Source organism: Hippocampus comes, unplaced genomic scaffold (genome assembly GCF_001891065.2).
Source record: "Hippocampus comes isolate QL1 unplaced genomic scaffold, H_comes_QL1_v1.1 scaffold87, whole genome shotgun sequence".
Taxonomy (NCBI): Eukaryota; Metazoa; Chordata; class Actinopteri; order Syngnathiformes; family Syngnathidae; genus Hippocampus; species Hippocampus comes.
Window position 1 is genome coordinate 209376 of NW_017805739.1, and position 10942 is coordinate 220317.

Here is a 10942-nt window from a genome sequence, read left to right on the forward strand (position 1 = left end):
AAAAAAAAAAAAATCAGACCAAGACAAATAATTTACAAATATTTTCACCTCACCGACAGTTCATTTTAATTGAGTTTAACCGGTTAGAGGCCACTTTAACCCTTTGAGGGACAGCGGTTAGTACAGTGGACAGCTTATCATTTTATCAGGTTACTTTATAGGGTACATGAAAGGGTAGATTGTGGGGCGGGAAAAAATAAGCTTGGAAGTTGTTATCTAGCTCTTATTTTCAATAAAACTTTCTTCATCCATAACTTAATCACTCATGCATACATCTTATCAAGCAGATGTAGTTATCAATGGTCTATAATTTGATACAGATCCAAAATAAGGACAGTAGAGCCTTGTCAGAGGTCTCCCTTTTACTAAGGAGAATTCAATTGAAAGCTTTGTGGGTTGCCTCTATGCCTCAGAGTAAATCCTTTCCTTCAAAGGCACCTAAAGACTGATCGATAGTCCCAGAAAAAGCACCCGGTAGATTTTTCAAAACCTTACACCAGTTACATCCATAACTGTATTTAGGCACGTTAACAAGATTCAAAACAAAAGGGCACGAGTACTGGTTCATGTGGTACACCTGTCCATCATAAATCAACAAATCTGCCCTTTTTATGTACTTCTGTTTCTAAAATGCTTTTGGTCACTTTGCCCCCCCCCCCCACACACACACACACACACATTTTTAGCAAGCACACAAGCATGAGCAAGTGTCCAATGCACACAGACTGAATTCAAGTGCAAAAGTACACAGCCAGGAGCGTGTTCTCATGTTGCAGATGAGTAAACTAGAGAGCATAGCGAAAAGCACCACAGGGGCAAAGAGCGTATATCTCAACTGCGCGTCACTTTTTATTGGAATAGAAAGAACAAGGAGGTCAGTGGTAGAAAAAAAAAGGGACCGGTCACTTGGTGGGAGAGAGCTTCTCCAGGTCATGGATGCCCTCCTTGTCAATCAAACGGACGGTGAAGGAGGGAAGGTTCAGAATGAAGCGCCTGTTCAGCTGGTGGAGGCAGAAACAACAGTGACAATCAGAACAAATCAAACGAAACTCTCCTGGGAGACCTAATCGAGTGAGAAATGGCAAGTAACTACTAATTTTCCAAAAGTTATGTTATTAAAAAGTGCAATGAAATGTTAACCAACCTCTTCAATGCACTTCTTCAACACATCCACCGCTTCATCTCTGGTCAGATCTGGAAGACACGAAGATGGCCATGAATTGTGGGGCCGAAAATTGGAGAGGATTAACAGTAGCTTTTGGGGGCCTAGCACACACCTGGTTTGTAGTAGCGGTCAAGGATGGAGAGCGTGAGAAAGGCGCCATAACCGTGGGCGGCGAAGGGGGCCTTGACCAGCGAGGACAGGTGGTCCATGTAGTACAGACCCGGCCCGTCTGTGTCGTCGTAGCCCGCCAGCAACATGTTGACGTGATATGGTGTCTGAAGACAGGAGAGGATGAAGGCGTCGCGGCATTCCGCCTTTGCTCACGTGCCCGTTTCGAAATTTCACTGTGGCCTCGCGTGTTTCTGCTGAGCTGCGATCAAACGCCTCTGGCTTTAAATAATCGCAAAAAGACCTGAGGTTCATTCAGTACGCGGGTGGAATCCATCGTGGAGGGAGGCAGCAAATTATTTCTGAAAGGAAAAGGACTGGTCCATTTAAATGCACCTTCTATCTATCCAACGAGATATTAATCGCCCGATCCACCTGTAATGTATCTGTATTTCTTTCTGCCAAAAATCAGCATCTGGTTCAAAACCTCCAAATTCCTCAGGCCCGAAAATTAACTCGCTTGAATGCGGCACTGCCTGAGAAGTGTGCTCTAAAACTCCACCTCGTCCCTCATTCTGTGGGAGCCGCGTGGCATGTTGTCGCCTCAAGATTGAGAGCCCGGATAGACAGTCATAAGTGAAATCACTGTAGTTGTGAAGGTAAATTTGTGCACAGATTAGTGGTTTTATTGATTGACTGGCGGCTGGAAGACATTTGAAAAAGTTTGGGAAGATGATGAAACCACAGGCATTTGTTTTTTTTGAAGTATTAAAGGTAACTCAAGCAAGCCATTTTTGGGAGGGGGTTGTTTTAACCCTTTCAGGGACAACGGTTACTACAGTGGACAGCTTATCAGGTTATAGTGTGGATGAAAGGGTAATTTCCAAAAGTTTAAGTCATTTTGGTGGGGGGAGGACGCTCGACGCTGATGATCAACACCAGGAATTTGACGGAGATTATTCTTTCTTTAGCTCTGCTGGATTTTTTCCGTCTTGACCAAGGGAGCTTCCACATTTTCGATAGCTAGGGACCATTTTCATCCATTTCCTCTGATGTGAAAGAAGGAGATGGGGCAAACGTATGTTTGTTGGGGGCGGGGGGTTAGTCACTTGCATTGTGGCATCTGCTGGAAGTCAGCACCCCTGTCACCGCCTTCATCACACCCTCCCTCCCTCTTCCTTGCTTCGCTTGCTCGCTCGTCCCCTCCTCTCCTCTCCCGCTGCCTTCACCCCGAGCCCCCCCGAGTCACGCCAGGGCTCATTAAAAACTTCTAAAGTCGTTTCTCTTGCACCCCCCCTTCTCCGTCTTTCGAAATTACATCTTCCACGCTTCCAGCCTCTTCTCTCCCTCCAGTACACTAATTTCTTTCCTCAATTAAAAAAAAAACACAATTTGGAGGGCTTCAAAATATCTTGAAGCCTAAATGCTTGACAGAGAAAGGGTGTTTTTTTTGATTAGCGCCAAATAGAAACACAAAAACAATAATAATGTCGCTCCCTCTTGCAGCGAGGTGATTCATTCAAGCCAGGCCGGTGACGATCTCAACACCTTCCACGTCATTCCAATTTGGCTCACATTTGACCTGCTTATTTCTGTGACTTGTGTTGGCGTTATATTTGCCACGAGGGGGATGATCGTTATATCCCTTGTGGAGTGGGCTTTAGTATGAGTGTTAATGATGGGCTCGCACAAACACACACACTCACTCGAAAGCATAACTGTGTGTGTGTGTGCGTGCGCGCGAATCGGCGCACAGCACGTACGGCCGCGTATCGCACCCGCGCGTGTTTGTATGCGCGCTTTTACTCCTCTGTGAGCCTGCGAACGCCCCAAGTGGCATCACCCCCACCCACCAGACACCTGCCTCACTGGTTACATTGTAACAATAATACGGAGCTGGCATCAAAATAACCTTCCCATGTCACCTCAAAGGCACCTTGTTAACCCCGCCACCTGAACTCACACCTTGATTCACATTAACAAACAATATGCATCATCTGATCAACCCCCCCCCCCCCCGCACCCCCCCCCCCCCCCCCGTCCTCTTTCTTTGATAAATACCCTTCCCATGTCACCTCAAAGGCACCTTGTTACCCCCGCCCCCTGAACTCACACCTTGATTCACATTAACAAACAATATGCATCATCTGATCACCCCCCCCCCCCGCCCCTACTCCCCAACACACACTCGCTTTTGTATTAATGCACACAGAAGATAAAAAGGTGCATGTTCCTAGTGATAACCCAAATCAAAATTCCACTGTTCTTTTCACAAACCTTCAATTTTAAGCACAATGTCAGGTCCAAAATGAAAATATACAAAGATATGATTCCTATGAATAACTCCAACGCATCATCAGAGCGCGTGTTCATGTTTTGGCCTCGGAAAGGGTCCACTTTGGAAAGGTACAATCAGGTCCATCAATATTGGGACGTTGACATCAGAACAAGCTGCTGACAAAAGCACCAGGGTGAATTCTTAAGTGTTTGGGGAAATACGATCGGCTCATATTTAGCCGAATGCTTCAGAATTTATCGGGCGGTGCTTCACAGTGCAGATGGACGATAACCCGAAACATACTGCAAAAGCAACCAGGGAGTTTGTGCGGGAAAAGTCAATCACCTAACCTGTTATCCAACCGAGCAAGCAGTTCATTACCCCTGGAACGAAAGACAGTTGCACGTGAGGCCTGCCAAGTCTGCAGTTAAAGCACATCTTCTTTCATTTCATTTCAAATGCATGGTGGTGATATTTCGACCCAAAAAAATGAGATGAGTATTTCTGGAGCTGACTGTAAACTGGTTTCTGCCCAACCCTCCAATAAACCGTCCACAGAAATGATGCACCGACGTTCAAACTCTTCTGCCAAGTTTAAGCGCTGCCTTTCCGTCCTCTCTTTCCTGTCGCCCACTCCTCTCCCCTCCGTGATTGCACCCCCCCCCCCCCCCCGGGGCGTGTTCTCTTTATTGGCATTCCTCCTCAATCTGTTGTATTAATTGTTCATCTGCGCGGGAGCCGTTGCGCTGTGTGCGCAATATGGTACCGGTAATTATTTGTGCCCGTTGTGTGGCCCCGTTGGAAAATTTATCGCCAACACGTATGGGCCCCAGCTGTAGCGTGCCGCCGTGCAGAGGCTAACTGTTGCCGTGGCCTAACAGAGCAGGTTCCTGTCGCAATCTATCACTGATCGCTGCTGGGGGATGCCCTGAAATCCATCGCTCCCTTAAGTATTCTAACAGCATGTTTAATTGCTACAATAGCGGTTAATCACTGTCAATTAAAAAAAAAGAAAGAAAGAAAGAAAAAACTATCTGCTATGCTAACTACAGCAAAAAAAAAAAAAAAAGAAGACTTGGATTGCCATTTGTCAGTGTGTTTTTCTTTTTTCTGTTATGTATTAAAGAAAAAAAAATGTTCTCCTAGTTACAAACAAGATGCCAAAAAATGTTGAAGATGAAAACAGAGGATTCGGATTTCATCTTGACCCGCAGAAGACGGCAGACACTGCAGCCATCTCAAGGACCTTGGCAGGTACCCTCTAAGCGCTCTGGTAAATCGACGTATCTATTCAGCATCGAGACAAAAGCTTCGAAACGCAGCGGAAGACAGACAGGATTCCACGGACCCATCGGCTTTTAACTTCTTGTTTGGCCCTGCGCTGAATCCTGCGCCTCATTACTGATGCGGACTTGTCAAGGCCTCCGGTGATTACGTTTACCGCCAACTTTTTTTTTCCCTCTCCTCTCTTTGTTTCGCTCCACTTTCGCTCTCCCATGCTCCCTGAAGCTGGAGTAAATGCGGTTCTCCAGAGGTTAATAGTGCGGCCCTGTTGTTTTCCTGAACGGCAGGTTGGCTAGCGCGGCGCTACGTAAGGCAAGTCCCGGCCTCCTCCGTTTCGACATGCTCTGCTGGCGAGAGTTAACGACACCTCCCGGTGGTCGGCAGCCACTGGAGTGTGACATCTCTCAGTCTATAGAACTCATCTGGAATGTGTCCTGCAGGAATAAGGCCATAGGAATTAACAATATAGCCCTGATTAATTTATCAGCCAGTCATTTTTTTTTTAACCTAGGGCTTCGGATACGCCGGCAGTGCGGTGATCGTTTTTGGGGATGGGGGCTGGGGGGGTGGGGGCTTTGATGCACTCAGAAGATGACTTGAGGATGGAGGAGTAACAATTTGGATCCAAAACAAATCATTATCTTGATAAATCCTCTTTTTGCAGTGGCTAGATAGGAATCTACTCTGATTTAATCAAATTAATTAAAACCAATTGTCAAATATCTGGGACAGTTGCCCAGAAATCAACTGGAAAAAAAAAAAAAGGTTAGGCATCTGGAGGCATCTTCACAGAAATCGATAGTTAATGATGTCGTATTCCGCCAACCATCTTAAGCTCCGCGAGTTCATTAGTTTTGGCTGATGCAGAGTAGATAGGAGGAAGAGTCCGCCGGTTCATCTTTTTGTTTTTGTTATCATTCCCAATACTTCAGAAACAATTTGGCCAGCCATAATTAAAACAACAGAAAATTGATCGTGAAATATTGACGTTTCAGACCCGGTACGCAAGACGGACTAAGAGAAAACATTGAAAAAAAAAAATGTTAATCCAACAAAATCTGCAAATGTCCGGATACTCTGGAGGTTGCTGAATGCAAGAAGAAACATAGCTGGAGGAAGGTGTGGGATGCTGGTTGGGAAAAAAAAATGCTTTGGATTTGGTTTCTCAGCACTCCTGAGAATGCAGCATTGATAAATCCGCCGCTCACAAAGCCAAAGTCGTAACCAAGAGGCACAAAAATAAAGATTCCCTTGAAGCGGATGACAAGACATGAATAAAAATGCTCCTTCTCGCTCAACGTTTTCCAACCTTGACTGAATACAAATGATCTTGCAGTCCTCTTCCATGTGCAAATTATTTGAGGTTTCTTTTTTGGGCGGATATAGCCTCGTCTCGATCGAACAGTTTTGTTTTGTTTTGCGTGGTGTGCATTTTATAAAGTTTCTTTGGTATATGGTCGCAAATGATCCCGCATCGTACCATGTCCCTCTTCTGTAACCTTGTGCGACATATTGTTTTGTTTTTTTTTTAAGTTGAGGTTGGATCAACACTTCATAGTGAATTCTATTTGAATTACCGGTAATAGACAAACGGATCATTTATAAGTCGAGAGAAATATGAGGCCCTTTACGGTGCTGCAGTAATTCCCAGCTGGACTGGAGAACTTAAAGTCTTGTGTACACTGACTCCTCCTGGTTCTCACACTCCATTTTGTACAGTGTGGGTCTACTGAGAGTACACGTTGTCCCCGCTGGGACTCCCTCCGCTCCCCTACTGCTGCTACCCCACCTCTACTCTATCCCTGGCTCGATGTGTCCCACATTCCCTTCCCGGCCACACTAATTGTTTTTTGTAATTATTTTCACCCTTCTGCTCTTGTGAAAGGAAGCAGCTGCACAACTGCTGACAAATTAGCATGAGCGTCACGACACCTTCAAATGATCACTTTTTTTTTTTTAATTGTTGTGTTAGTGTGAGGCATATAATGATGCTAAATCAAAAGTAGAATTGCAGCACAAGTGTGCCCTGGACTGACATTTAGCAGGGATTCCGAACCACCAGACGGTGGGACTTTAGTTACTGGGTTGAACAAAAAAATAAAAGTTTTAATAATTTAAAAATCAGGTGCAGCCACTGCATCCAGAATATCAACAGTCATACTTAAGAGTCTCGCATAAAAAATAAAATAAAATAAATAATAAAATAAAATAAAGGCTGCTCTGTGCAATATGTGGCAACAGGCTAGTGAGCAATTTACTATTTTCGTGTTTGTTTCTGTCAGTCTGTCAAACTATTGCTTCATGTGAAACCAGTCTGTTGCACAATAATGGTCAGGGGCTGCCGCTGTAAAATTGTCGTCAAAACCGATAATGTACAAATATTTGATGTTTTAAAAGTTTTTTGTTTTTTTTTGCAACAGGTTTCCAGCTCTAATTTCGAGACACAGAAGGCAATGCAGTGACGATTTATGATGACAAATTAAGTACTGTAAATTAAGTACAGGAAATTGTATTTTCATTGAATTCTAAACTAACAATGTGTTCAACTTATTTTAAAACTATTCTTCTAAAACCACCACACTGAATCCAAATGACAACATAATATGGGGCATTACCAGTTCATCTTATTTAAACACTGTTTCCAAATCAGGTTTGCCTACGGTGGGGATTGCCATTCTCTCCCTAAATATGACAGTTTTGGGAGTCATGTGTCTCTTTTAACGCCCAAATATTTTTCTTTAAGATTGTTTCGTATATTTACCCTGCTTCGAAGGTACTCTGCGAGGTTCTTTCTCGTAAAGTTTGCTGCGGCTGCTGGGCTGAGTTCATAGCCTGCAAAGAAAACAAACAATGAACAAATAACTTAGACCAAGACTTTCGTCAAGTGGATTTATAGTCCAATTTGAGGTGCTTACCGTTTCGCATTTTGTAGAGCTGAACATTCTTCTGGATATACTCTGCAAACTGCACCGTGTCTCCCGCCTCTCCCACACACAGCAGCAAGATCTTCTCGCTTAGTTTGAACATTTTGTCATCGTCTGACACATAAAGGGAGCAATTAACTACCACGAAGTGCATCCAGAACATATAAGTCACTATCGGAAAGAATACAATACTGCTCACTATCGGAAAGAATACAATACTGCTGTCGGTGGACTGATTTTAAAACGCAATGACTTTCACTTTCGTTAGTATTTTGGGGCGAATTTGGTTACAACCTAACGAAACTTTCTGGTGTGGATAAGTTCTATATACTAACAGGATATGCATCTGCATTTGCGAATGTTGAAATCTAAATGGAAGACGGCAAAAGTCAAAAACAACCTCGTCATTCATAAAGGTGCAAATGTTGCCTTAGCTGGCGAGACATAGATGAATGCGACCACTTTTCGAAAAAACTAACGTCATACCTGACACACAAATACATTTCATTCAAGACGTCCTTCACTTTGAGTAATATCCGAACATAACATTCTGACATTTTTAGCCGGGTAGTAATGCTAAGCTAACACATTGTCACATTACCTTTTTTCAGCTGAAGAAAACTGCTCACTGCGACATTATCGGCAGCGACGAGGACAAAATCCGGTCCCTGTATGCCGATTAAATATTCCATTTTAAATTTCGAGAGCTATTTTAACAGAGAGTATTCAATATAAAAGACGCGTTCGAGCCGCGCTTGTACAGATTACACAGCAAAAGTTACTGGTAGTCGGCGCAGAGTCTATACGTCGCCGGAAATCGGATGACGTAACTAGTACGCGACGAGGGCGGGCATTTTGAACGGACTTTACTTGCTGTGTGTTTTTCGCCGAGCCCACTTCCAAAAAGAATATCTGTTTTTCTACGGGAGATCGAATGAAGGGACAAACACATACGACCCACAAGACGATGACGGATTCGAATAAAATAAACGACTCGTCGCAGCGAAGACGGTCCCCGCGGTTGACATCTCCTTTGGTAAATACGGAAAACAACATGGCGCGTAACAGTAACGCCCCAGTCAAGCGTTTCACTTTGAAGAAAATAGAGCCCAGGAAAACTACAATTGCAGCTGTGCACGACAAAGAAAACACGCCGAGACGATCAGAGGGAAGCCAACAGAAAAAGCAAAAGATTTCCACTCCTGGTCCGGTTCGGGAGACCCGGCGGTCCTCCGGTGCAAAGAACAAGGCCGCCATGCCATCGCCGATCCTTCCGCCATCGACGCCGGTCCAGCCTCGTCCGCAGCAGCCAGCCGAGGATGCACGCGAGGCGATGTGGTCGCAGAAAGTGCGTCGGTCCTACACCAGGATCAGCGACAAATCCTTCAACAGCCACGACGCCCGAGAAACTCTTTTTGGGTTTGAGATGCTGCAGACCCCCGAAGTGGGACGAAGCTTGAGTCGGGCTCAGACGACTCTGGAGGTTTCAAGTACCGCATCTGGTCCCAGTTCCTTCATTCTGGACGCCGAGGACTGCGTTCCGGACCCTGACATCCCCGGCGTGGCGTTGGCAAAGAAGAAAAAAAAACGAAGGAAGGTCCAGCAGATCGACGTCACGGAGCTGGATGCACTTTCGGCCAAGATGAACGCCGAGTTCCAGGAGGCTGAACAGTTCGAATTGGTTGTGGAGTGAAATAAACATGGAGACTGACAAAACACTGAACAGAGGGAACCTGACAGCATGTTGTGTTCACCGACATGCTGATTAAATGTTTGAAAGGACAGACAGTTCACTTAAATGTAATGTGTTGGTTTTTTTCACGTTCTAGTTGTTTTTGCGTGTTAATTCTGGCATAATGTAACGTATGGTCTTAATGGGATTTATTCTGAACCGTTTTCTCTTTTTTTTAATCACCATTGTATAGTTTACCTTGTTGCCTCTGTAAAGTCGTATGTGAGACAAGAGTAAAGGTGAAGTTGCCTACATTGTTTTCTTATTCTGTTTTATTTTAGTGACGAGAAAGTCCAATTCTACATTTGCTCATGAATAAATATTTCAGATTATTTTTGTCACTTGGGCTTGTGACATTGCAACCAATTATCAAGTGAAATATTTTCCAACCACATCGAATGCATATGCTTTCATGAAAAATATTTATCCAACACATTCAAAAATGTCCTGCCACAAAACCGAAAAACAAAACTGTGATTAGCTGAGCTGTCACGTAAATCTCCATCGAAGCTGCTGTCTCTAAGGTGTGCTTTGCGTCAGCTGCATGTTTTTTCAGTCAACAGGTGCAGAAGTGTGAATATGCAGGGGTCAACTGTAGTTTTAAGTTGTAATATCACCAATCGCCATTAGATGGCAGACATTGTTTAGTTGCGCTTACACTAGGCTTTTTACTGCACAATATTACAAAGTTAACTGGTTTAATTTAATGGTTTTATTTTATTTTTGTGCGGATTTGGAATGTTATGTACGACAAATATCGTACCTCAAAAATATTCCTCATTTCTTGTTCAGCAGTTTTGTGCTGTCCTTGAACGACATTTTTTATTTTTCAATGCAGGAGGCCAAACAAATCCACGGCACTCAGAATGACACAGCACACCCCTCATTTGAAACAGATCACTTTGATTGACAATGTTCTCTTTACTCTATACCGCAAGTATCAAGTTTGAGTTTTACACTAGTTGACAGTCGGTATGAATGTGCAGAGAAATAATGAATGTTTGTAGCCAGGGAGTAAATCCACAATTTACTCATACATTTAAGGATATGCACTGTTTGCCTCCTCAGGTTCCACATTGTGTCGGTACCCTTCATTTGACATTTCCGCTGCCTGGCAGAGGGGCATGTAGCGCTTCGTGCGAGGAGGCCTTTTGGTATATTTTTAACAAGTGAGCTTGTCACCATCACTGAACGCTACAAACAGAGTGAGACGGGAGCTGTCAACCAGCAGCAACTAAATCAAACTGCTGCCTTTTGCTTGGGAGCGTCTTCATGCTGATTTTTGTAGCAGGGTGGATATTTTACACTCTCAATATAGATGTGTTTTTCCTCTTTCCCTCCCATGCCTTTTCACCCCCCCTCCCCCACACCCCACAACCCCCCTTTCCCATTTCACTCACGGCAGTTGTCGCCGGTTCAGCTTGACTGCTTCGTTAGGGCTCATCATTTGC

The 10942-nt window shown here is 44.2% G+C and overlaps 2 protein-coding genes across 2 annotated transcripts; one reads left to right on the plus strand and one right to left on the minus strand.

Annotated features, from left to right (window-relative positions):
• Nucleotides 1-825: 825 nt before the first annotated feature.
• On the minus strand, nt 826-8554 carry psmb2 (proteasome 20S subunit beta 2). The gene is made up of 6 exons (XM_019883272.1): nt 8361-8554; nt 7751-7873; nt 7597-7667; nt 1278-1440; nt 1145-1194; nt 826-1001 (listed from the first exon to the last, which is right to left on the minus strand). Exons 1-6 carry the CDS (start codon nt 8449-8451, stop codon nt 903-905), a joined length of 597 nt encoding a protein of 198 aa, XP_019738831.1. The 5' UTR covers nt 8452-8554; the 3' UTR covers nt 826-902.
• A 32-nt stretch (nt 8555-8586) lies between these two features.
• On the plus strand, nt 8587-9822 carry cdca5 (cell division cycle associated 5). The gene has a single exon (XM_019883271.1). The coding sequence runs from the start codon at nt 8694-8696 to the stop codon at nt 9450-9452; it is 759 nt and encodes a 252-aa protein (XP_019738830.1). The 5' UTR covers nt 8587-8693; the 3' UTR covers nt 9453-9822.
• The last annotated feature ends 1120 nt before the right edge of the window (nt 9823-10942 follow it).

Excerpts from the sequence above, each read along its gene's own strand:
- psmb2 (XM_019883272.1), bottom strand. The coding sequence starts at position 8,451 with ATGGAATATTTAATCGGCATACAGGGACCGGATTTTGTCCTCGTCGCT. Across the intron at positions 7,874-8,360 it reads TTTTCTTCAGCTGAAAAAAG|ACGATGACAAAATGTTCAAA; the intron begins GTAATGTGACAA and ends TTTATGTGTCAG. Across the intron at positions 1,002-1,144 it reads TGAAGAAGTGCATTGAAGAG|CTGAACAGGCGCTTCATTCT; the intron begins GTTGGTTAACAT and ends TGCCTCCACCAG.
- cdca5 (XM_019883271.1), top strand. The coding sequence starts at position 8,694 with ATGAAGGGACAAACACATACGACCCACAAGACGATGACGGATTCGAAT.